This window comes from Pleurodeles waltl, chromosome 2_1, assembly GCF_031143425.1.
Source record: "Pleurodeles waltl isolate 20211129_DDA chromosome 2_1, aPleWal1.hap1.20221129, whole genome shotgun sequence".
NCBI lineage: Eukaryota > Metazoa > Chordata > Amphibia > Caudata > Salamandridae > Pleurodeles > Pleurodeles waltl.
Window position 1 is genome coordinate 515557553 of NC_090438.1, and position 27363 is coordinate 515584915.

The 27363-nt window shown below is 42.2% G+C and overlaps 1 protein-coding gene across 1 annotated transcript in view; it reads left to right on the forward strand.

The window, feature by feature from the left end:
* Positions 1–27363, forward strand: part of RBMX2 (RNA binding motif protein X-linked 2) — a 107606-nt gene that overhangs the window by 40660 nt on the left and 39583 nt on the right. Inside the window, exons 3-4 of the mRNA XM_069214085.1 lie at positions 2259–2310; positions 18191–18320. Coding sequence (XP_069070186.1) covers positions 2259–2310; positions 18191–18320 — 182 coding nt within the window. The remainder of the gene's footprint in view (positions 1–2258; positions 2311–18190; positions 18321–27363) is intronic.

Sequence of the window (27363 nt, forward strand, 5' to 3'; positions counted from 1 at the left end):
GGAAAAAAGGGCTGCAGAAGGAGGCTTATGGCTTTTTCCCTGAAATTGGCATCAACAAAGGGTTTACAGTGCTAAAATCACCTGCTTCCCAGCTTTCAGGAACAGGCAGACTTGAATCAGAAAACCCAATTTTTCAACACAATTTGGGCATTTTACTGGGACATACCCCATTTTTACGATTTTTTTGTGCTTTCAGCCTCCTTCCAGTCAGTGACAGGAATGGGTGTGAAACCAATGCTGGATCCCAGAAACCTAAACATTTCTGAAAAGTAGCCAAAATTCTGAATTCAGCAATGGGTAATTTGTGTAGATCCTACAAGGGTTTCCTACAGAAAATAACAACCGAAATAAAAAAATGTTGAAATTGAGGTGAAAAAAACCAGCCATTTTTCTCTACGTTTTACTTTGTAACTTTTTCCTGCAATGTCAGATTCTTTAAAGCAATATACCGTTACGTCTGCTGGACTCTTCTGGTTGCAGGGATATATAGGGCTTGTAGGTTCATCAAGACCCCTAGGTACCCAGAGCAAATAAATGAGCTGCACCTTGCAGTGGGTTTTCATTTTATACCTGGTATACAGCAATTCATTTGCTGAAATATAAAGGGTGAAAAATAGGTATTAAGAAAACCTTTGTATTTCCAAAATGGGCACAAGATGAGGTGTTGAGGAGCAGTGGCTATTTGCACATCTCTGAATTCTGGGGTGCTCATTCTAGCATGACGTTACTCAAAGTACGGCCCGCGGGCTGCCAGTGGCCCGACGGACCTATCTTGGCGGCCCGCGGATGTACGAGAAACGCCATATAATAATGGCCACAGTACATAAACATAGAAGAGGGCTGCGGGAGCATGCGCAATAGTGGCTACTTCGCGCATGCTCCCGCGGCCCTCCTCTATGTTTACCTACGGCGGCCATTAGTTATGGCGTTCCCATGACGATCCTGGCTAGTGGTGGGAAGCCAAAGCCCCTTAAAAGTTAGCGCTTGCAGCTAACTTTTACGGGGCTTTTTTGTCTGCTTCCTGTCACCGTCTCCACGTCTGCCGCCCGCCCGCCTGCTGTGCCGTTGTACATTTGTGGCATCTTTACAGTGCTTTATTAAGGCAGGTAAGGCTCTTTGGTTATTTATTTATTTGTTTTTAATGTAGTGTGTATGTTACTGGGGTAGGGGTGAGAGCAGATGGCGCAGTGTGTGTGCGCTGTGTGTGTTACTGGGGTAGGGCTGAGAGCAGATGGTGCTGTGTGTGCGCGCTGTGTGTGTGTTACTGGGGTAGGTGTGAGAGCAGATGGCGCTGTGTGTGTGCGCTGTGTGTGTTACTGGGGTAGGGGTGAGAGCAGATGGCGCTGTTTGTATATGGCGCTGTGTGTGTTACTGGGGTAGGGGTGAGAGCAGAAGATGCTGTGTGCAGGTGGTGCTGTGTGTGATACTGGGGTAGGGGTGAGAGCAGATGGCGCAGTGTGTGTGCGCTGTGTGTGTGTTACGGGGTAGGGGTGAGAGCAGATGGCGCTGTGTGTGTGCGCTGTGTGTGTTACTGGGGTAGGGGTGAGAGCAGAAGACTCTGTGTGCAGATGGCGCTGTGTGTGTTACTGGGGTAGGGGTGAGAGCAGAAGACGCTGTGTGCAGATGGTGCTGTGTGTGATACTGGGGTAGGGGTGAGAGCATAACTGGTTGTGCGGACATCTCCACATATATGACTGAGACCCCTGCACAGAAAAGATAGGAGAGGCGGAGGCCTCAGGCCTAGGTTTGTGAACTAGATATTGTAGTAAGTAAGTAATACTACTGTAGTACTTCTTTATGTACCACAAAATCAAGTGTTCTTGTGAAACACTTTATATATATAGATATAAATATTGTATCCACTTCTTAGGGATGTAACTTGTGAATCTTAATTGTGATCTATGCTGTACTTTAAGAAAATGGACAGTCTGTTTATAATAATGTCTCTACCTTCAATGAAATTTCATTTTTTTCTTGGTGATTTGTTATTTGTTTTTAACCTAGTGAATCTCTGTGTTTCAAATTAGAAAGACCAAAAGCTTTAGGGTGACCTGAGTACACTATTGCAAAAGATACCATTTACTTAGGTAACTGTGTTTCACTCTGTTGGGGGGAGGGGGAGTGGGTGTGGGTATGTGCACACACTAATTTAGTATATAACTAAATATGCTATTGTATTGAAATGTTTGTAACGACTGTCCTGCACTGCTAAACCTGACAGATGGGAGTAACTGTTTCATGTTTGCTATATTCTACAGGAGGATTGCCGTACGAATTAACGGAAGGAGATATTATTTGCGTTTTTTCACAGTAAGTGAAATGTCATTATGTATTCTTTACTACCCTGAATTATATCAATATCGAAGGAATAAATTGGGACATTTATTACTAAAGGTAAGGTAATGGAAAAGACCTTTGAAAAATTCTCAGCAACTCACGTCCGTGCAGGTTATCTGTAAAATGAAGATGTGAGTGTTTTCACTAGAGGTTCTGGCCTACGCGTTTGTATCCATCGGGGGACACACAGGGCTAGGGAAAAACAGTGCCATACTTCCAAGGAAAGATACATATGCTGGGAAACATTGATGACACTTGACAGGAAGGTCTGAACCATAGTCAATCAGTGAACCAAAAATTCCATCAACATTGTTGTGACAGTTTGCTATAGATGAGATTGTTTTCATAATACAAATGTTCCGAGTTTTATTCCACCACTGCTTAGCAGAAGTAAGTGTTGAGTTTTTCTAAGACAGACAGTCAGTTTTATGGCTGATAGCAGGAGAAGGATGGATACATCACTGTTGGAGCGGAGGAAGCACACTTCCTTTGAGTCCATGTCACCCAGGAGACTAATGAGTGGCTCATATAGAATTGAAAGTCGGTAAAGTCCTGGATATGGGAAAGTATTTATTTCCAAAAAAGCTATGATGAGGTAGTACCACCACATATGGCTTATACTCCCCAGTTCATCACAATGTCCAAGTCATAAAAGGACAATTTGGGCGAATTATGAGATCTGTTTAAGAGTGAGGGACCATCAGATTCATTATCTCATGGCTGTACACTCTGTGAGAGCTTATTAATCTAGGTCCATATGTTCTTCCTCATGTCTCTGTTAATTTTCCCGCTCAACCCTTCATGTAATTCAATGTTGTGAAAACATTTGTTTTAAAAGGTAATCTGAACATGTTGGAGAAGTTTGAGAATGTGTGAATGAGCCTGGATATCTTGAGGTACTACTTTTCTAACCAGCTTTGTCAGAGAATTGGAGGGTGACTTAAAAAAGAGTGTTAAAGAACAGTTGTTACTGTTTTGTGGAGCTGCAGATCCCTTCATGGGACCAGGCAACTTATATGTTCTGTTCTGTCGTCACACATTCATTGCCTGCCCCCAATAAGGTGGAGCCAGTACAATATAGGAGGGAGATCTTGTACAGTGGCGCGTTTTTTAGGTTTCTTATGTTATCATAGTAAGTTTGTTAGTTCAGTCCAATTACAACAGGTAATCTCAGGTGGAATCAATAGAGAGGCACGTTGCAACACAAAGAGAAGACTAAGAAGGAGGTTCATGTTGATACAGGCAAGGCTGCTAAGGTGAGACATTTCTAATGTATTCCACCTTACAAGGTCTGTAAATTGTGATTCGAGCAACACTGAGACAGTAGTGTTAAACAGACTTCATGCTGATTTCATGCTAAAGACTTATACCTATTGCATGCCTGTAGGAACATGTTCAAGTCAGCAGGTATTCTTAACTGGATGAGGGTTCAGGTCGCGTTGAGCCCTGTGGTTGTGGTGCGGCTAGTAAAAATTGCTGGCAACTATTGGAAGTCTTGAGTCCAAGAACTGGAAAACTAGGAAAAAACAATATCCCCACCTTAATGCGCAACAGCAAATGAAAATCCATAGTACACTGTGTATAAAACCAAGCAGTAGCTCACAAGTATTGTATGCTATCTCTGTTGGATAAAGTTGATGACTAGTTTTAGCAGGCAAAAATAACTCTCAATGCCAGATGCTCCTCAAAATGTTATCAAAGTTACCTCAAACCATTGCTTCTGTGAAATGGTATTACTAGAATTTTCCAGTTTACCTTAACTGTCCTCATAAGTGCTCCTGAAGGCTATATATAAATCGCTGTACCATAGGAAAAATAATTTTAGAAAGTATTGGAGATAAAAATGATTATCATAATCCTTAGATTACCTCTTACCTAATTAAACTCTGGTGTTGTGAAATGTCCGTGTGATACTTTTTCATTTTTCACTTTCTTGGGGTCATGACAATAGGAATAATGTGTGGTTAAGTTTCAAACATTTGTAGGGATGGCCTCTACAATCTATAGTAAGAGCCCTGAGTATCTCCTCACAAGATGCAGTTCATGCACTTGACCCTAAAGTCAGAGAACTGCCATGTCTGCAGTTGATGTCTCTAGATCGTCCAGTTAGTTCTCTGCTACCCCCAAGTTTTTATCAATGCCACCAATTTGTTTGATAGTTTGTCCTTCGGTGAAAGACATTTTGGCTTCATTGTTGAGGTACAGTTGTTGCAGATCTCCATTCGTGGTCGGGCTCTCACTTCTTCCTTTTTAAGTGTGGGTGCCTTCGATTCAGTGACCAAAACCTTCTTGTTGCATTTCTTTTTCTTTGCCTCAGAAAATTTCTCGTGTTGGAGTTGGAGTGTTTTTTTGGTTTGTTGACCCTGTTAGCAAGTGACAGAAGTTGGTTGGTGAGTCCACCTTATCTCTTTGTGTGAGATTACAGGAGCACAAGACCACCTGTACAAATAAGGCAGAAAGTGCTGGTGCACAAAAGTGAAAGAGTGCTACGATGAGAGCCTATGCAAAGCAGCTGGAAATTTGTCTGTTGTGCATTCTCCCAAGTTTTAGTAACGGTGGAGCACTCTTCATCCCCAATGCTGGATGGGAACAGTATCCAGCAGGCAGAGGGCACCTGCACTTCGTTTACAATCTGTTACAGAATCTGGTGAATGCAGAGCCAGGTGGGATTGAAAGGCTCCTGCCCTGCACAGTGGGGCCAACAACCTCTCAGGAGCACTTGCTAAAAGTGGATCCTCATTCACAGAATAATTCCATCTCCTCTAAAGTTATCAATACGGAAATTAGAGCCCTGACTGATAAGAAGGCATGAGTGACTGGTCATCCTCTTTTATGGTTTCATCTTTCCTCCAGAAAAGTATGGACGGTGAATTGTCAGGACTTCACTGACAAACGTATTTGCCATAATTAATCCCTACATTTACAGTTTGAACTTTGGTGCAGTATTAACAGTAGTACTAGAGATGAGAGTAGATGGGAAGATTCATCTGGATACATTTTCCATAGAGAAATGGGTGCCAAACTGATTGCTAGGCAAAGTTAAACATTACTGTGTCCATGTGGTCAAAAGCAACCAGGTCTAAGGCTCTATATATTTTATTTGGATGCAAGCATGGCTTTTCATTCACACTACCTCACTTCTGGGGTGTAAGAGAAAATGGTGGATCTTATAAGACAGGGTTCTCTTTTCTTTGCTATGGTTAAGGGCAAGGAAAGCATAGACACTGACAATGAAGTGCCTCTTTTTTTTTTTTTTACCTAGAGTCTACAACTCTTTGTAGGACTGTCATAGGGCCTTATTATGACTTTGGCGGAAGAAAAAGCCTGTCCGCTGAAGTCCAGAAAGGTAGGTTGCCACCAGTGTGACAGCCTTCCAGCTGGGACCTTTACGAGTTTCCTGCTGTGCCAGCGGGAAACGTCCTACAGCATTGTCTCCGGCTCGTAATAGAGCCGGCGGCAATGCTGTAGTGCATAGGGTGCACCTGCACCTGTTGCCGTTGAAATGTTCACTGTTGCAAAGCAGACAGTGAACATTGCAGCAGGGCAGGGAGGTCCAGGGGCCCACTTTGATTCCCCCTCAATTTCGACATGTTTTTGGATCTTCCCTGTCACAGGCACTTGCCCCACCTACACAAGTGAGGTATCATTTTTTACCGGGAGACTAAGGGGAACGTTGGGTGGTAGGAAATTTGTGCCAGTGCGATGATCCCACACAGAAATGTGGGAGAAATCCCCCCACAAAAACAAGTAGTTTTGTATTTGATAATTTGATAATTTTGATGTGTCCACATAGTGTTTTGGGGCATTTCCTTTCGCGGGCACGAGGCCTACCCACACAATTGAGGTGCCATTTTTTATCGGGAGACTTGGGGGAATGCTGGGTGTATGTGGCTCCTCTCAGATTCCAGAACTTTCTGTCACCGAAATGTGAGGGAAAAAGTTTTTTTCTTTTTTGCCAAATATTGAGGTTTGCAAAGGATTCTGGTTAACAGAACCTGATGAGAGCCCCACTAGTCACCCCATCTTGGATTCCCCTAGGTGTCTAGTTTTCAGAAATCCACAGGTTTGGAAGGTTTTCCTAGGGGCCGGCTGAGCTAGAGATCAAACTCCACAGCTAGGCACTTTCCAAAAAACCGAGTCAGTTTGCAATGTAAAAATGTGATGTGTCCATGTTGCGTTTCCTGTCACAGCATTAGGCCTACCCACGCTAGTGAAGTACCATTTATATCAGGGGACTTGGGGAACACAGGATAGCAGGACAAGTATTAGTGTCCCTTGTCCTTCTCTACATTTTTTCCCTCCAAATGTAAGACAGTGTGTAAAAAAGACGTCTGTTTGAGAAAAGCCCTGTAATTCACATGCTTGTATGGGCACCCCGAGATTCAGAGATGTGCAAATAACCACTGCTTCTCAACACCTTATCTTGTGCCCATTTTGGAAATACAAAGGTCTTCTTGATACCTATTTTTCACTCTTTATATTTCAGCAAATGAATTGCTGTATACACGGTATAGAATGAAAACCCATTGCAAGGTTATTGGCTCGGGGTACCTAGGGTTCTTGATGAACCTACAAGCCCTATATATCCCCACAACCAGAAGAGTCCAGCAGACGTAATGGTATATTGCTTTCAAAAATTTGACATCTCAGGAAAAAGTTACAGAGTAAAACGTGGAGAAAATGGCTGTTTTTTTTTTTTTTACCTCAATTTCAATTTATTTTAATTTCAGCTGTTATTTTCTGTAGGAAAACCTTGTAGGATCAACACAAATGACCCCTTGGTGAATTCAGAATTTTGTCTACTTCTCAGAAATGTTTGGCTTTCCAGGATCCCGCTTCGGTTTCACACCCATTTCTGTCACTAATTGTAAGGAGGCTAAAAGCACAAAAAATAGTACAAATTTGGTATTTCACAGTAAAATGCCGACATTGTGTTGAAAAATGTTGTTTTCTGATTCAAGTCTGCCTGTTCCTGAAAGCTGGGAAGATGGTGATTTTAGCACCACAAACCCTTTGTTGATGCCATTTTGGGGGGAAAAAACACAAGCTTTCTTCTGCAGCCCTTTTTCCCCATGTTTTTTTCTTTTAAGATGCAATTTTCGCTACATTTTGGCTAATTTCTTGGTCTCCTTCAGGGGAACCCACAAACTCTGGATACCTCCAGAATCCCTAGGATGTTGGAAAAATAGGACGCAAATTTGGTGTGGGTAGCTTATGTGGACAAAAAGTTATGAGGGCCTAAGCGAGAACTGTCCCAAATAGCCAAAAAAAGGCCTGGCACCTGAGGGAAAGGAAAAGGCCTGGCAGCAAAGGGGTTAAAAAATGTTTTGGAACCCTACAACACCTGATGTCACACAGATGTATATTGAAGTCCTGGCGCACTGCATGCCACCAAATGTGACAGCCACACTCCCAAACCTTAAATTAAGCATTGACAGATCTGCGCGATCTTAAGTCGCTTAAAACTACAGAGGGAATGAAACAATTGCATATGTACGTTCGTAATGTAAATCAGCCTTTGTCTTTCCCCTGTAGAAACAGTCCAATCTGATGTGCAAGGTAAGCCGCATCACTGTATTCACGTAAGAAGGTACACATACATGGCACGGTGCAAGCAAAAACAGGAGTGCTCACGAAAGACACGCTTCAACTAATTAAAAAGTAGTCCAGAAACAATGCCATAAAATTGCCGCTGGTAGGTTTAGGAGTAGTTGGGCGGTGCTCATGGGAGGGCTAAACCGCAGAAGATCCATGACTGGTGCACGCCATGGACAAATGGGGAGGATGCAAAATGGAGCGACAAGGAAGCCAGCCAACGGCAAGCCTGTGGGTGGGGCTGAAGCCCACGATGTAGACACAGCATGTCTCAGTTTGAGACATCGAATGTGTGCCGTCTAGAGCCGAGACCTAAAAAGTAAGTCCATTGCTATCCCAAACTGCACTTCTAAAGATACTACAGCCAAAAAGCACCCAAAACATTTGTAAATGTACTCCATCTCAGAACTGTATCAAGTCCAGTACCAAACATGGACAACCACAGGTACTGCAACACTCTCCCATAGAAAATAATTAAGGTTGGGATTTAAAATATAATCTCATAGGAAATAATGTTAAATTAATTAGTTTCTACTTTTTCTAAACACATATACATTTAATTTAATGTAAAAGATAGTTATAATTGTAAACTTTATATTTTATTTTAATATATTTTAATAACTATTTTAATGTAAAAATATATGTAGATTGTTTTTACTGAATGTAAAATAATGATGTACATAAGTTTTAGTATTTTTAATTCATAATATTTTTTTTGTCTTTCAAATCATTTTAATTTCATATATTTAAATATGTCAGAAATATATTAATGCTTTAATATTTTTTATTGTGTTCTGCTTATATATGCATTAATTTAAATCTATAATTTAACATAAAATTATTTTTGCTATTTTTTAAAGTTCAATAAACCATTTTACTTTTCCATATACTTTACTATAAAGAGATCGCTTCCCCGTCTGTGGAGAGCACCATCTAAGTGTGAAAAATTGCTAATTGTAACTTTACACTCATACATTAGGCTCCACCCTCTGGTTTCAGGGGGAGGGGACATGTAAGTCTGCACTTTGTAGTACATTTTCACTTGTAAATAGTGAATAGCCAAAAGTTGTTTATTTTCTACAAAGTGTAAGAGTAAATTTACTTGTGTAGATTTTATCATTTATAATATGACCTTTGTGAATTGCTCCCTATGTCTGTGTATAAGCCTCTCATGTTCTGGCATGACTCCCACTGTCCTTGCACCTAGTCCTCTTTGTCTTGGGATCATTTAGACTTCCACTCTCTTAGTATGCACAGTTTTGCGACTGATAGTAAACTAGCTACCTCCACCAATGTTTATTGAGACCTTTGATTCCGGTTGTGTTGTGAAGGATAACCAATTTTGATGTTACAATGGAATTCAGCCCCCTTACTGTTGTAATTTCCTTGGGTTGTAGCCTTTTTATGCATATTCAGTGCTGCCATATAATACTCCCCTGTATCCCCGCCATCTCTTAAATGTTTTTCAATCTGTAGGAAATATTCCCTTTCCATTTCTGTCCACATTTCCTACTTAAATGTTGGGTAGGTGCTTGGTGTTATCATTTGTTCTGCAATACTTTGTGTATCTGTTTTTGGTGAATCGTAAAGCCTACAAATTTAAGTGATGAATTCTTGCAACAGTGTGTGTCGGTGTCCAGCTTCCCTGCTTATCGCTAATATGGCCAGTTATGTTGCTCTTTGTCTCAGTTGTTGGTCTCGAAGATGGCCTTCCTTTTCCCTTTGTTTGTAATGTTTCCACCTTATGCAGGTTGTTCCACTTTTACGGTGAAACGAGTTAAGTTAATATTTGGCATTTGTGAAGTCTCTCAGGAGGGCTGGCACTGACTTGTCTTTGCATTGGAGTCGCAGGCTTTCACCTGTAGCTCCAGGTCTGCTTCTTTGGCTCTGTGCTGTTTCTTGTATTTAGTGGATTCTTGCCTCAGGTTGCTGTTCAGAACTGGCTCTCAGAGTAACCACGGAGTTTAGAGGGACAACACTGAACCCTCATTGGAAGTAAGATATTTACAGGTTTTATAATTTTTTATTCTTCTCTGGATGTTTATATCACCTAGAATTCATTTTCTAGATTATGCGGGGAGGGATAAGCAACCTGTTGCCAGGTTGAGGCTGATTAGTGCTCACTAGTGTCTGAAACGCTATCCTCCAGGTTTTTAAACTATGCAACCATTTTGAGTAAGTAGAAAATAGACAATTCATGTGTAAATACCATGTACACAGGATAGACCTATATATTCCTTGTCCCTTGGGTTTATTAGTCTACCATTGTTCAGTGAGATCTTTAGCATGAAAAGGTCTTTATTACTTACCGCATTTGGTTTAGCAGATCTGTCTAGCACCTGTCCACTCAATCACCACCTTACTTTTGCCCCCAAATTCCGTGTGCATCTTGCTTATGCAGGGCAAGAGGATTGATTTGGTGCCTATAAGGGCGCAGACAGGTCCTATCACTTCCTGAATCTTAACTTTTGCAAATATGTACCTGCTGCCTTCCTCTGTCTTAAGTGTTAAGGATGTGATATAACAGTGATTTGCAAAACAGAAAGGCAAAACTACTCTTTATAAAGTTTGTATTGCCAGTGCTCTCATGTTCTGTCCCCTTATTGTTAGTTGCCTGTGTAACTCTACCCACCCAGCCTCTTTTCAGTTTATTTCTATTTGCGCTCAGTGGGTCTCTGGGAGTGAGGCATTATCAGGATGTGTTGAAGCAAGTATGACTGCATTATATTTATTTTAATACATTGTGAACAACCATTGGCATTAACACATATGATTTTCAGATCTTAGTTTGGCATATTATTATTCTGTGAACTTGAGGGTTGAGGGGATTCAAATGACAGCAAAAGTTGTGTAACCGGGAAACCTAGCATGCATTGTATATGCCAAAGTCTGTAACTAAATAATTGGTGAGAGGGCATTCTTTGCCATTAAGTGGAAGCCTTTTAAGACCTCTCCATAGGAAAGAAGAATAAACACTCAGAAGTGTACTCAAGCCAGCTCGTAAGTTTACCGTAATTTAGTTTTACTTCTCTAAAACTGGCAGGGGAGTTGACCCCAATCTCACGACCCTGCCACCGGGAAGATCACTTTTGCATGTAATATATCTTGAGTTCTTAATATGGCATTTTTATCTAAACATGCCACAGTCACTTATGATGGAATCTGTAACACAAAATTGTCGTTGACAACAATACAGAGTATAGTTGTCTATGTTACTATTCATTGATGTTGTTCTCTTATACTGTATTCATAGCCTTCTTGGGCCTGTTTACCTGATGGATGGTTGACCATATCTTCCTGTGAATTCTTACCGTGAAGAGTGTGGGTGATGTTGAGAAGCTTCTTTGGGGCTCATTGGGGAGAGTTATTCACTGGTGTATATCGGGCCGGCTTTGCTGACCTCCTGCTTTCACCTGTTGGTGTAATGTGTGAAGTAGTTGAAAATGCCAATAAAACGATTCAATAAAAAAAAGGGTATGCGTAATGTCCACTTACTTACCAGAGAGATTAGGTGTAGCCTAAGTGTTTCCAGTGTTGCACATAGTAATGTGGCACTGGGCCTTTAAAGGAGATCTAAACTTGTTCCTATTTCTGTATTTCCTTTCATTGCCCCCTGGACCTTTGATTGACTATTTCTGCACTATTTAGATATTCCATGAAGTACCTTTGAGGGGGTCATCTGTCATTTTCTTTTTACAACTTTTGACTAAGTGGTCTCCTTGGTTTACATTGGGTCTGATGCTTTTTGTGTAATCCCATACAGACTGATAAACTCTTAAGTATCTTTATATTAATAAAACTTCCATAAAACTTGACAACATGGCACAAACTATGGCTAAACCCTAATGTAATGTACTACATACTACACCATACATGCTTCTAATATGTTTTATCAGCTTTTTATGGCATGCTCCATACATTAATGCATAAACTTTCTTAGCAGACAAAGCCATAAAGAGATTACGTGCAAATATATGATGCTTTCATCACGAGTCATCATAAAAGTTAATGGATTTTTATCTTATAGCATCATAACCAAGTGTTCTGCCAATAAGCACTGATAATGTGAAAGAGTTGCCTAAAAATTAACATTCCATTTGGGGTAAGAATTTATAGTCTGGAAGAGTGGGCCAGAAGTTCCAGACAGACAGCCAATCCCAACTTCGATCCTCCCGTCAACTCCCCTCTTGCATATTAGGTAAGACATCCCCGTCGTCCCTACGCCCTAACCAGCCCTACCCTAAGCACGTACTCTAGGCAGTTTAAATTGCCTATCTATTACCACACAGTTGTTCAGAGGCATTTATTTGTTAATCAATAAGAGGCAGTGCCGAGCGTATTATCTAGTATCTAAGGATGCAGTGCCATTGTACAGCGCAGTGAGACAGACTTCCAAACCTTTGTGGACTTTTTAGTGGTTCCTATGTCTTAGATGTTTAACGAAGATGTTGTCCACGTCTGGCTTAGGATTGTGCACACTGATTCCGAAACATCAGCACTTGCTGTCTCCTTGCTGAGGTTAAAAAATATACCTACATGATGTGTGTTCATCGTTAGTTAAATAAACAGTGACAGATCCCAGTAAAGAAACTTAAATCAGACTACCTTTTCTCAGAGTTCTCGGGTTGTTGGTTGTTATTGAGCAGTATCCTATTGGGGTACTTTCATTTGCTACATTTGTTCCAAGACCACTAATACTATTGGCCAACCAACATGATGTTGGTGCACTCCATCGGACCAGCCTCAATATCTTTATTTTTTCTTGTATTCTCGTTTTGGTCTCCCATAACACTGTGAAATCTGTAATCCTATATTTGCAGTTAACCTGCTATATCACTGCTGTATCCTGCCCTTGACTGCAGAAGCCCATTCACTTAAACCTCAGTGTGTTTTGGTCATTGCAATTGTTCAGGTCATAGTACTTAAAACGTACAGAAAAAGATGGGTTGGCTCTTGGATTAATTTCAGTCACTAGTAATCACTCTGGTCGTAATCCAATCTATCGTGTTTTGCTCACTGTGTCACGACATAAAGGAATTAGCCTAATGTAAATCATCCTTTGTCCTGCCCCTGTAGAAACAGTCCAGTCTGAAGTGCGAGCCCACGTTCCCTCTGAACGGGAACAAAAGAAAACTTAGGCTGCTTTAAGCCTTATTGGGTCTCATTATTGAAGTGCAGTTGGAGTCCTATAGCAAAGACAACATGAAGGTCCACGTCTGGGCATTCCTGTCACACTTGAGAAAAATACTTTTTCATAATTTCTTCAATGATAATACTTACTGCCATTGTAATTGTTCATGTTATCTCTTATTTGGAGCTTTTCAGTGGAGCTTAGCATTTTCATAGTCCATATAAAGTAGGTCCCTTGCAAAGGATGCTGATACTGAAGTGGTATGGAAGCATAATGCTATGAAAGTTTAATTGTTTTAACAGCTTTCAAACTGACATTGCTGAAGGCCACTGAACAGCTACACAAAAAGTGAGATGTGAGGGAATGTTACCACATCCATACTACATCGACAGCAACTGCATATTTAACTAATCCATTCAGCTCAGGTATTGTAGGATTAAGCTGCAGTTTTACTAGTCGTGGTTTCAACACTTCACAATATGACTAAATATGATGATTGTGGCACCAGAAAATTATAAAAATAGAGAAATTATATTGCTGCAAATTATGATGAGCCATGAATTTCTATTGGGCGTCTTACCAATGTGCTCAATAGCAATTCAGAATCAAGGAATTTTCGAGTGGATCTGCTCATTGATTACATTGAGGGTAGAATGCTCACGTTGTGTTTCTATAGGCTCTCCTGAAGATGTGTTTTACCCTTAAAACAACGTTCGAAAATCTTAGATACAATTCTACTTCCAAAGAAAGTTGAAGTTTACTTATACAGGATTTCATGAATAATGATTACAGTCAGTGTGCTCAAAAGGAATCATGCCAAATCCATCCTTTACCATGTACTGCATTGCATAGCTCATAATAATTAAATGCTATGGTGTGGCTTCTTTATGTTTTTGTTCTCACAGTTCTAGAGGAGGTGCAATCCTCCTCCTTGGCTCCTTCCCACATTTTGATGACGCGAGTTGACGCTCCAGTGTATTTCCCAATTGGCCCCCTTTTGCCAATATTTGGCACTGTGGATTTGAAAAGTGATTCCAGTTGATAAAAGAGAACCTTGACGATGCTCAAAGCTCATTTGCTTAGAGCGTGACCTGAACATCACCCAGGTCCATTTTTAGTCCAAGCAGTGACTCCATTATCAGTCCTCACACTGTGCTCAGCAATCTCTGCGGTCAGAAGGTAGACTGTTAAATGATGGCCGAGACTTAGACTTGGTTGGGTATTGCATATGTTCCACATTAATGGGAATGTCTTTTTTTTTAACAGTTATTTTACTTTCCTCATCTGTAAAGGAGCCCAAGGTGGGTAGGACAAGCTTTTAAATCAACAACCCACCGTATTTCGTTTCTCTTCCTCTAAAGGTTTTGTCCAATATATGACATTTTCTACTTCCACCTGCATTGCAGGCTCATTCTTTGAGGGATTTGTTTGTTGAGTTGGTTTTTACCTAGGAGTACCCATTCTAGATTGCTTGCTTGCTGTAACTGATGGACCTAATCCATCAGTAATGCTCCCTGGATTAAACCTTTGTTCAAAAGTATCACGTGGTTCTTCCAATTGACACTGTCCCTGGGTGTTTGTCTTCAAAGCTCTCTGTGAACTTTGAGTAGCTTGCTAGCTGTAGCTACTGGCTTTGTTCCAGGATGCGTTTTTAGCTAAATGATCTCTGCTTTAACACCCTACCATACCTGACAAAGGGTTATCAATGGGTAGCAATCTGGGAACCGAGGTGATGGTTTATGTTGGCTTCTTTACATTATGTACGTTGCAGACTTCATTCAGCACATGCTGCATAGCATTTGACTAGTGGGAGAGTTATAAGATAACTTGTCACCAAACCCCTATTGCTTTCATTTTTAACCTTCCCCACTTTTGACAGGGGGACCTATTAATGCAAGACTGCCAGAGAGTGGCTGGGGTTATAAGTGTTCAACTTCATCTGTATGTTCTCCCTTGTGCTTCCACTTTTTCTTTCTGTCCAACTTTATCACCGTTCATCACAGTTCCCAGAAATTATACTGAACTAGGAAGCCAGTTACCAGTACCAAGGTGTACTTTCATGCCCCAAGCCCATGAGACCATAACCAGTATTCACTCAGTGAATAAATAGAAGCATGGTTCCAGCGCATTTTATCTTGCATCTTGTGATGCAATTCAGCAGTTTCAACCTTGGTCTTCCTTATCTTCCAGACTCACAATCACTACTGTTTCGAAATGCTGCTTTGCCCAAGATCTCCCAATAAGATGCACTTGAATACACATGCTGATCCTAGGTGACCTCTCCTGCTGATGGCATCCTACCCACAAATACCTATCATAGTGCCCCGGGCGTGTAATTCGCACAGGGAATATGAGATAAAATACATGGTTTTAGAGTTTTCAAATATAGTTTATTTTTTAATACCCAAGGCCGCAGGTCTTCATCAAGACTTGGGAACTACAGGAGGCCTGTTGCACCGCTCATCTTGCTCTCACTCCTGTTTCCCTGGTGTAAGATTACCTTTGCTTGTGGCATGCTAAAAGATGTGTAGCAAGTCACATTCAGCTGTTATCTGCTTGCTCTGTGTAAGAGCACATCGGTTGGGCTGGTAAAGATGTCTTCCTTATGGTAAGTATTGTAATAAGATAGGAACCAACAACGACAGCATACCCCGAATTGCAACAGCAATTTGCACACTTATCTGGCTGTCTCTAAAAATTGGGACATACATTTGATTTGTAGAAATCTGTTGGGACCATGAAGCAGATGCCTAAAAAATGGCACTGCCGTGGCAAATCATTGATGTCTGGTTGTGCTAAGACAGCTGCCACGGTCTCTTCTGAGATAGGTTTTGCGATCTGATCCAACACATGTGCCACTTAAATGATTCACTTCATGCTCAGGATGTGTTAGGCCCTGGCCAAATGAATGAGTTTTTTTGTTGGGTATATCCTTCAATGGTTTCTGCATTTCTGAGGCTGAATCTGTTATAAGAAGGGAAACTTCTGTCACAAAATCACATTGTTATAGTTTACCTTCTGTGGGATGAAGGTTTTTGGGGCCCAACTCAGTAGCTTGATCAGAGAAAGACTGAAAGTTGTTTCTGCCACTTAAAGCACCTTCTCTCATTGGTTGTATTTTTTCTCGAGCATTACTTGAGCTCTGAAGGAGCATCTTAAGTAGGATGGATATTTCATGGAAGGAACTAAGATTCCCGCCCCCCAGTGCCCTCTCCCCCCTTGCCAACAAGTCTGAGACTCACCTGCACATTCTCCTGATCCACTAAGATGATTATGAAAGAAGGAACAGGCATACGTGTCTCTTTTTCCAAGCAGAGGAGGATTTCAAGCAAGTTTTTAGAATCCTTCAATCCAACAGCATTTTAATCATCCATTAAATTGTGCCTTTATATTGAGCTGCCTTTACACAGATCTGGGATGGGACGTTTTACCTTCCCAGAACTTAGTTGCACTATAATACTATCTTTTCACATCTCTGGAGAATCATTTGGCTTCTCCCAAAGAATGACTGCAGGGTAAGAAGAAAATCCGTGCATGCATGCAGGTTGCCCATTAGTCTGCCTTCATCTCAAGTCTTTATACCAGGCCATCGTAAGACATTTGTCTCCCTGCTCAGAGAATTCTAAGGCATAAACTGCAGTTTGCCTCAGGATTTACAGGTACCTTTCTTACATCACCAGGGGCAGTAGTGATTTTATTTTCATTTTATTAGCAGCAGCATCAACAACAGAAGCAATAATGTTTTGAATAGAGATATTAAACAAAAATAACAGTAAGAAAGGTATTTAGCTCAATAAGCAAGGAGGTGAAGTAAGTATTGCTGTAGATCATTTAATAGTCGGAACAGTCAGTCATTCTGCTATATTTTAAGAGGTAGTTAAGTGTACATGCATAAAGGTACATATTTACAACTTTGTGTGCAAAGCAGTGCAAGAGTGGTTCTCTACTTACGACCCCTCTGAACCTCAGGTTTTTACAGAGATGCCAATCCTATGACCGGTCCTGAGTTGTTTTTGCCACCATACTCGATCTGCATCTCAGTAATCAGGCCCAAAAATGACAGAATGGGCCTGCATTTTCTTATTTTATCTTCTAGTGAGTGCATGGTCTGGGAGTTCGGGATGAAATGTTCCTGTTGGTTGAAGATCGAGTTTTAGGCTTGAAACTGATCCCTGTATTTAGAGTTGTGTGCAAAAATGATGGACTGGAATGCTGATTGAGTGATTTCAGTGATTTCTAGTGGCTCACACTCTGCAAGCTTTCCACCTATCACCTCTGTTTAAGCGTGAAACCTCCAAGAGCTCATCCTTGTTCCTCTGCTTTATGAATGCTCTCAAATATTTATTTTCTTGGATTGTCCATAAATTATACTTTTGGATGTTAAGAAGCAAATCAGAAATTCCAGTTATCAGTGATATAGCCATAGAATTGAGCAAATGTAATTCTGTTTTACATAACTCTGACTTCCGTTCCTTCTAAGAAACCTTCAAATCCTGCCCATAGTAAAATGCTACAAGACCAGTGGCTCTTATAGCCAACCAAACAATGCTGGAGGTGTAGGTAGAAAAGCCCCAATACAAGCAATATTTTTAGTTACAAAGGAAAATTGCACCATGCCAATAATAGTTTTCTGAAGCACATGGAAGGAGGGTTTACTGGTGTGATCTATAGCTCTAATTTCTCTTAGTGCTTACTAGGCATGATCAACCATATCAAGGAATGCAATTCCCTTTTAAAATCTCTTTCATGCAACTTGGATAGAGGTTAAGAGCTTTGGTTGTCGAATCTTAAAGAGCTTTGTTGCATTGTTCAGACATTTGTGTTTATCAAGTACACCCTCTCTAGTAGGTTGCTATAACATGGCCTAGAATAGTTTCTGTACTAATGTTAAATTCTTTAAGTGCTGTTAGAAGTTTTTCCAAACTCGCATACGTTAATTGACACCCTGACTGTCGTATTACCCAACAGTTAAATTAGGGTGTTTTGCTGAATCAAATTTAGATGAAAACATCCAGTGAATTGGTGAATCGTGTTCTAGCTTGTACGCTTAACATTGTAGTGAATATGATACCTCTGCAGATGATCAGTGTGGACATTAGATAAATTGTTTTTCTTTTTTTTTATTAGGTATGGAGAAATAGTAAACATTAATCTTGTGCGTGATCAGAAGACTGGGAAATCCAAGGGATTTTGCTTCATTTGCTATGAAGATCAAAGGAGTACCATTCTTGCTGTGGACAATTTTAATGGGATAAAGGTGGGTACCACACGATTTAGGCCACATGCACCATTTTCAGGGCTTCTCGTATTCTCACATCGACTCGTATGATTTAATGGAACTCTCTATTGATTTACTGCTTTTTTTGTCTAAGTGGTACCACTTCTCACAACGTTTTGGATTCTTCTTGAGAAGTACCAATGTGGTTGGAGGGGGTCAGATCCACTATATGATCATCGGACAGCTGAACCATGAAATGCAAAGAATCTAATCAACATAATTAGGGTATCGGGCGACTCAAATAACGGCCTCTCCACAGACATTTTGTACCAGTAATCACCCCATCCACGTAGCATAAAGAAAACACAAACATCTTCCTTCTTATACAGACTCAAACACTTAGTCAACTATTGAAATTGTTGTATCCTGGTGCACATGAACTGTGCCAGACTTCATTAGTGCTAATTACAATAAACCAGTGGTGAATGAATGCAAGTGATCAATAGGGAATATCACAGAAAAATGGCTAAGGAGAGGGACTCACCTTTTGGGCCACTGTAGTTATGAATTATATAATCTTTGAGGGACATCTAAAGTAGTCTGTGCTAGACCTATAAAGATGAAGCAGAAGTGTGGATTTAGTAACTGGCAATGCATAAAAAGCATACAACCAAGAAAAAAAACCTTAACCGCCTAATAAGTAGCCATTATATATTGGAGCCCCTCCATGTCCTTAGAGAGCAGATGACTGCATTTCTCAGAATTTCCTTGGTTTTCCTGATAGTGTCTTATCAATTGAATGCAACCAGAGCTTTCTAACGGCACACAACAATTATTAGCTTATTTGGTGTTCCATTTCAGAAGGTTTCCAAATAGACATTTCTGTCCAGATCCGTTCCGGCTTAAGAGATTGCCAGACTCCTTCTTTTCCTTGATTTATCAAAATGATATGAGTAAAAAGACTCAAATTTATTATTTATAAAACAAAAAAAGCTTAATGAGTGGCATGCTTACCTTTATTAGCCTCCATTCTCATATAATGTGTAAATGAATAAGGGTGCCCAAAATTCAAGTTTCTTTGTTTAACCAACATGTTAAGTCCGAACCGTCCTTTCTCTAAATCCTTCAGCCACCTGTACCATTTGGGTGTAGTAGTAGTGGAGAATCCACAACCTGTGCATCCTTTGAATGCCATCCGAACCACATAAAAGATGAGCCTAATCTGACCACTAGTTGACCCTCCTGGGGTCCCAGAAAAAACAGATTGTTTTGATTCCTTTATTTTAGATGCACTTAGCTGAGTTTCCAAATTGACCATTTTCTTCGTCCTTAACTCAGTACCTGCCACAAATCTCATTGCCATCTGCAGATCCTTAAAACTGCTGAGTGGGTTAATTTTACAGCATATCACTCTTTAGATTTAAAGAACAACGTTGTTCAAATTAGTAATGAACACTGCAGACCCCGCCCCCAATCCCCAAAACATTTAAGGAAAAAAGGGAGGGGAGTAAGTGCACGAGGTGGATAAGTTACGTATGTCGTGAGTGATGAGTATGAGGCTAAAGTTAATTGACCAAATTAGAACGGACATATTTCAGTGTTGTTTGTGAACCCTGCTCTGGTGCAGTATGAGGCTTCAAGCCATGTTCTCTTGCTGTCTCTCTCTCTTGCGCTCTCTTTCTCTCTGCACCCTTTTGCTCATGCTTGACCTTTTCACTTGCTTCCATTCTCTCTAACCTATTTGCATTTTTGTCTCTGTTTGCTTTCTTTTGCTTTTATTTGTGCCATTAATTGCTTCTTTGTCACTGTTTTTGTGCCAACTGTGCTCTTTCTGCCTTCTTTTGGTTTAAATCATACAGTTTTCTGCTCTTTTGCCACTGTTTGTTTCTGCTAATCACACTCTTTTTTTTGCCACTGTTTTCCACTCTTATAGTCTCTTGTTTTCTTCAATCTCTGTTCCTCTCTTTCTTTCCTTTTTGCTACATGCCTGCTTTTCTGCCTCTTTTTCTCTTCTCCCCCCTCTCTTTACCTCTGCTGACACTCTCTTCGCTGCAGCAATCCCATCTTTTCTTGACGCATTCTCCTGCCTCTCACTTCCTGAGTCCTCTTTTAGCCTACCCACCACTCTTGGCTCTTCTCCCCTTTGCCACTTCTACTTAACAGTGGTTGCAAGACAGATGCACAGTAGCCACACAACTGGTACGCCGAAGGCACACCAAAGGTAAGCACTTCTACACTTCAGCTGCGTGCAGTGCCAGTACTTCTCGACCTCCTCCTACTCACCGTTACCCCACTGCGACTTTCCACACTCTGAACCCCACACACCTCTCTGAGTGCTGCAGCCACACCACACAACATGGAAGGTGCATTCTCCTGCGCCATCTGCATCCTCCTGCATCCGCCTCACACCCCATTCCCGCCACCAACACTCAGTGCTTGTCAGCCACACAAACCTGACTCACACTGCACCGCAATCCTCACTGTCCTGCAAAATGCTCAACACCTGCTCCCTCACGAAACACACCACCAAGATTAGGGACTTGCTTCTTGACCACTCACCGGATCTGCTCTTCTGCCTCCTCCTTGTTGGCCCCGACATCTGTGAAGTAATCCTCCCTAACGCAAGATCACCGGACAGAACAGAACACACAGACCCAAAGATAATATTGCAATCATGTACATATGATCCAATTATTGCCCCACCACCCCGGAAAGCACCTCCCACAGCATGGAGCTACCTGACGTTTAAAATTATCATCAGTGCCAACTACACCCTAAGCAATACTCTTGCCTATTGTCCCCCAGGACCACACACCAATTTTGGCAGTTCACTCTTCTATCATCTACTCCATCGACTTCCTCCTCTGTGACCTAAACTTCCACATGAAAGACCTCACTGATCCCAACACAAACTCCCCCTCAAGGAATTGTCCAACCATGGCCCCATTCACACCACTGTACACATTCTGGACCCCGGATTCACCAGTTTCAGTAGTATTACTGTAGACAAGCCAAACCAATCCAATCTGGTCTGACCATGTCCTTTTCAACTTCAGCCTACCTATCCTACACTGCTGCAGGATCACCACTGTCAGAACCTCACAACGAGACTGTAACAAGAGCGCAGAAGCTACCTAGTCTAGGCTTTTACCACCAGCCTTGACACATCAATAGCCTCCTGGACCCCACCCTCAATGCCTGGATCACCGACTGTGCAGACAGCTTGACTTCTTGCAAGTCCAGCAAAGCCACAAGAATCAGACTGCAAGCCAGCTGGTACACAGAAGAGTTCAGAAGTGAAACTGCAAGTAACTTGAGCAAAGTTAGTCACAAAGCCAGAATGACACAGACATGAGCACCGACAAATCCACCCTCAGACACTACCATGAGCAAATCGGAGCCAAAACCGCACTGTGATCACAGACTCATAAAGGCAGCACCAACTGGACAAAGAAAATCTTTGCAATAGTGAAACATTTCACCTCTCCAGCACCAAGCTCCACCTGCACCCTCCTCTCAGACCTCTGCAACAAGCTGTCCATATTCTTCAGCCACAGAATTACCAGCATCTACAGCAACTCTGAGGCCCAACAGGACCCCCCAGCCCTGGTAAATCTGCCCATCTCCCCTATTCCCAGGGGACCACACCCACTGCTACCACAGAAGAAACTGCTGGAACCATTCTGTTCATCCATTCCAAAGCAACCCCGGACTTCTGCCACCACCATGTCTTAATCAAAGGATTGGAATTCATCAGTACAGCACTTACCCCAATCCCAGAACGACTCCATCTCTACAGCTGCCTTCCCAGATGCCTGGAACCATGCCACAGTCCTCCTCTTTCTCACAAAACCCTAAGCAAACCCATGGATTCTAACTATCAACACACCTCCCTGCTACCTCACCTGGCAAAAGTCTTGGACAAGATGATCAACACACGTCTAGCCAATCACCTCAATGACACTCACCTCCTTGACACTACTCAATCCGGATTCATGCCCAACCACAGCATGAATATGGACAGAGTTGACACCATGGCCCTTATCGTACTGGACCTCTCAGTAGCTTTCACATGGTCTCCCACCCTGTCCTTAACCAACAACTACCGAAAACTAACCTCCAAGGATCTGCTCCTTCCTGACGGACCTCGCCCAATCGGTCAGTCTCGCCCCTTCTGCTTGGGCGCCCTAAAACCCCTCAGTGGAGTCCCCCAATGATCATTGTTGAGGTCTCCCCCACACCTCCAAGCCAAATGTTCAGCGCATTCATGACATTTCTTGCCAGTTTCATCCACACCTATGGTGTCAATATCATATCATATATGCCGACAACACACAGTTCATACTTTCCCTCTTCAGCAAAATGCCAAACACCCAGGCCAACCTCTCCACTTGCATTAACGAAGCTTCCGGATAGATGAGAACCAGCTGCCTCCAGTTTTACACTGACAAGATAGAAGTTGCATTCTTCAGTAGAAAAACCATGCCTTGGGACTCCTCATGGCTGCTTGTGGAACTCTTTGCAGGAGACTTAACAAAAGATCACTGGCAAGACTTCTCTGAGGTTTACATATGGTGACCAACCAATGAATAAGTACAGCTGTAGATCTGCTGACTTAGCAGTTTTAGAGTATTGCCTCAGAATTATTGTGCCTGACAACTCTGAGACATGAAGCTCAGCTAAATATCCTGAATCTTCTTTTTTCTGGGCTGTTTTTTCAGACATCATTTTGATAATAGAATTTAGCTTATGCCTAATGTGGCAAAACAATGAAGATTGTAGGAGTAAATAAAAAAAAGTATTTTCAAGTCTTCAACCTACTACCAATGCCAAAGGATTAAATTCCCTTATTGGTCATACCATCCAGCACCACTTCAAAAAACAAGGCTCTCGTGTAGAATGTATTGATAGCAGTTTCAGCAGCAGAGGCAGCTCCATGCAACTGAAAGCACAGACCCCCTCAATCCCTCTCCTCTGTGTGCCTTTGCTGGGTGGTGGTGTATTATGACCATATCATTTGGACCATTGGCAAACATCCTGCTCTAAATGGGTGCTAGATATTGCACAAAGTGGATATACAATTTGTTTCTAGCCATGACCATTGTCCATTCCATAAAAAGAGGCACCAAAATTCTATCTGTCCATGCAGCGGTTGAAGTGCATAATGAAAATTAAGGTAACTGTGGGCATGGCCTGCAAATATGGGTTCGAGGTCACAGATATGGCTAAAAACAACAAAACATTTTGTTGGCCTTTTATCTACAGGTTGAGGAATGTAATATATTATTTACTGCACTCATCTTTCATGAAAAATAAATGCAACTTAAATGTATTCTGTGGGAATTGCTTTTCTCTGGTATGACAGCTTGGTTGGTTGATGCAATCACTTTAGATGTCTGTGGCTCAAACCAAATGATCACTGATTTGATTCTTAGTCAGTGGACTTGGGAAATAGAGACGTATTAATAGTGGTAAGTTGTCCAAACCTGTGACAGAAAGGACAATGAAAATTCAAGTCATTAGTTTAACAGTTGTGTTCTATACAATCTAAGATAGGATATTGTAACTTGGCTGTCGAAATATGTGCAAGAAAATATTTTGTTGAAGTGTGTAAAGTGCTTTCAGAAATCATATTTTTAGTAATAAGCTGATTATACCTAGTACAAACCCTTTATGTTGATTTCATTAAAAGGACAAATTCTATCAATTAAAGCCTATACTTGCTCCGAAATAGCCTGTAGATTTGCTGATTAACCAATTGTATAGATTGTATAGATTTGCATTTCTTTTGAATAGCAGGTGCTGTGAAGAGAAGGCTTGCTTGTTTTTGAGCTGCCTCTCCCTTCTCTCACTTCATGGTAGAGAGGTCCCTTATCCGCTTTCAACCTGCAGCAACTCAAAAGTCCAGCAACGTTTTATATATTTATATACATATATATATATGTTCGGTGGCATGTGTAGCTGCAGATACACATGCTGTGCATATCCCGCCATCTGGTGTTGGGCTCGGAGTGTTACAAGTTGTTTTTCTTCGAAGAAGTCTTTTCGAGTCACGAGATCGAGGGACTCCTCCCATTTCGGCTCCATTGCGCATGGGCGTCGACTCCATCTTAGATTGTTTTTTTTCCGCCATCGGGTTCGGACGTGTTCCTTTTCGCTCCGTGTTTCGGGTTGGAAAGTTAGTTAGAATCTCGGAAAAAACGTCGGTATTGTTTGCGTTCGGTATCGGGTTAGTTATAACAGATCGACACCGACTTTTGAAGAGCTCCGGTGGCCCTTCGGGGTTTTTTCGATCCCCCCGTCGGGGCCTGGTCGGCCCGGCCACGTGTTTCTTCAAGGCTGATGGAACGGACCCCATTCCGCTTCTGCCCAAAATGTCATAACAAGTATCCATTTACAGATCAGCATCTGGTCTGTAACTTGTGTCTGTCTCCAGAGCACAAGGAGGATACCTGTGAAGCCTGTCGAGCGTTTCGGTCGAGGAAGACATTAAGAGACCGAAGAGCAAGAAGACTGCAGATGGCGTCGTCGCCGACAGGACAAGGGCGTTTCGAGGAGGAAGAAGAAAGCTTCTCCATCCATGAATCGGACTCGGACGAGCTCGATCCCGAAGAAACGCCGAAAACCGTGAGTAAGACGTCGAAACATAAAACTCACGAGAAGACAACAAAAGCCCAGGGGACGCCACCGCCAACAGGCCATGGCTTATCCCGAAAAATAGGTGACCGATCATCGGCACCGAAAAAGGGCATGCATGTGGCGAAGTCATCCGACTCCGGTCGAGATACCGCCACACAGCAATCTCGGGCCCGAGACAGGGGCTCCGAACAGATTCGGCACCGAGACAGTGGCACCGAAATGGTTCGGCACCGAGACACCACGACGCCGAAAATAAAGAAGGTTGCCTCGGAGCCCAAAAAGGCGACCGAAAAGATTTTGATTCCGAAACATCCAGCCTCGGAACCGAAAACAGGTTCCTACACAGAGGAACAGGGATTGTCCTCCCAGATGCAAGGACATAAGTTCGGAGAGGAACTTCAATCTGTTGAGCAAGCCCGAGACAGCGGCTCCAAGCAAGTTCGGCACCGAGACAGCAGCACCGAAATGGGTCGGCACCGAGAGACCACGACGCCGAAAATAATTAAAGTGTCGTCGGAGCCGAAAAAGGCTACCGAAAAGGTTTCCATTCCGAAACATCCAGCCTCGGAACCGAAATCAGGTTCCTACACAGAGGAACAGGGATTGTCATCCCAAATGCAAGGACATAAGTTCGGACAAGAACTAGAATCAATGGAGCCAGACTACACTCAAAGGAGGCTCCACATTCAAAAGGACACAGGGAAGATAAGCACTCTTCCCCCAATAAAAATGAAAAGAAGACTTGCCTTTCAAGAAAAGGACAAGCAGCCACACGCAAAGGTGGCAAGACAGACAGCTCCGCCACCATCTCCACCACCATCAATGCACACATCACCAGTAGTCACTCCACCACTGATGCAATCTCCAACGCATACTGCAATGAGTCAGGACGATCCCGACGCATGGGACCTTTATGATGCGCCAGTATCGGATAACAGCCCAGACTGTTACCCAGCGAGACCGTCCCCACCTGAGGACAGTACATCCTACACGCAGGTGGTCTCAAGGGCAGCGGCTTTTCATAATGTCACCTTGCATGCAGAACCGATTGAGGATGATTTTTTGTTTAATACACTATCCTCCACTCATAGCCAATACCAGTGCTTACCTATGCTACCTGGAATGCTAAAACACTCCAAACAGGTGTTTCAGGAGCCTGTGAAGGGCAGGGCCATAACTCCAAGGGTGGAGAAAAAGTACAAGCTGCCGCCTACAGACCCTGTGTATATCACGCAGCAATTAACACCAGACTCTGTGGTAGTAGGGGCAGCTCGCAAGAGAGCAAACTCTCACACCCCGGGAGACGCACCACCTCCAGACAAGGAGAGTCGCAAATTTGACGCTGCAGGGAAAAGGGTTGCAGCACAAGCAGCAAACCAATGGCGCATTGCCAACTCACAAGCACTTCTGGCAAGATATGATAGGGCTCATTGGGACGAAATGCAGCATTTCATAGAACACTTACCCAAAGAGTTCCAGAAAAGGGCACAACAAGCGTTGGAGGAAGGACAAAGTATCTCAAATAATCAGATACGGTCAGCAATGGATGCAGCAGATACAGCTGCGAGGACAGTAAATACTGCAGTAACAATAAGGAGACATGCATGGTTGCGTACGTCAGGATTCAAGCCAGAAATACAACAAGCCGTGCTCAATATGCCTTTTAATGGACAGCAGTTGTTTGGGCCGGAGGTGGACACTACTATAGAAAAACTTAAAAAAGACACTGATACGGCCAAAGCCATGGGCGCACTCTACTCCCCACAGAGCAGAGGCACATTTCGCAAAACACAGTTTAGAGGGGGGTTTCGAGGACAAGCTACAGAACCCACAACCTCACAAACAAGGCCCACTTATAAAAGTCAATATCAGCGGGGACGTTTTCGGGGGCAATATAGAGGGGGACAATTACAAAAGAATAGAGGGAAATTCCAAAGCCCCAAAACTCCTTAAAACAAGCAGTGACTTCCAAGTCACAAATCCCCAGCACATAACACCTGTGGGGGGGAGACTAAGCAATTTTTACAAACATTGGGAGGAGATAACAACAGACACTTGGGTACTGGCAATTATCCAGCATGGTTATTGCATAGAATTTCTCAGATTCCCTCCAAACGTTCCACCGAAAACACACAATATGTCAAAACAACACATGGATCTTCTAGGACTAGAGGTCCAGGCATTGCTACAAAAAGGAGCAATAGAATTAGTACCAATTCAACAGAAAGGAACAGGAGTTTACTCTCTGTACTTTCTCATACCCAAAAAGGACAAAACACTGAGACCTATATTAGATCTCAGAACATTAAATACCTACATCAAATCAGACCACTTTCACATGGTGACATTACAAGACGTAATCCCACTGCTCAAACAACAAGACTACATGACAACACTAGACCTAAAGGATGCATATTTCCATATACCAATACATCCTTCACAC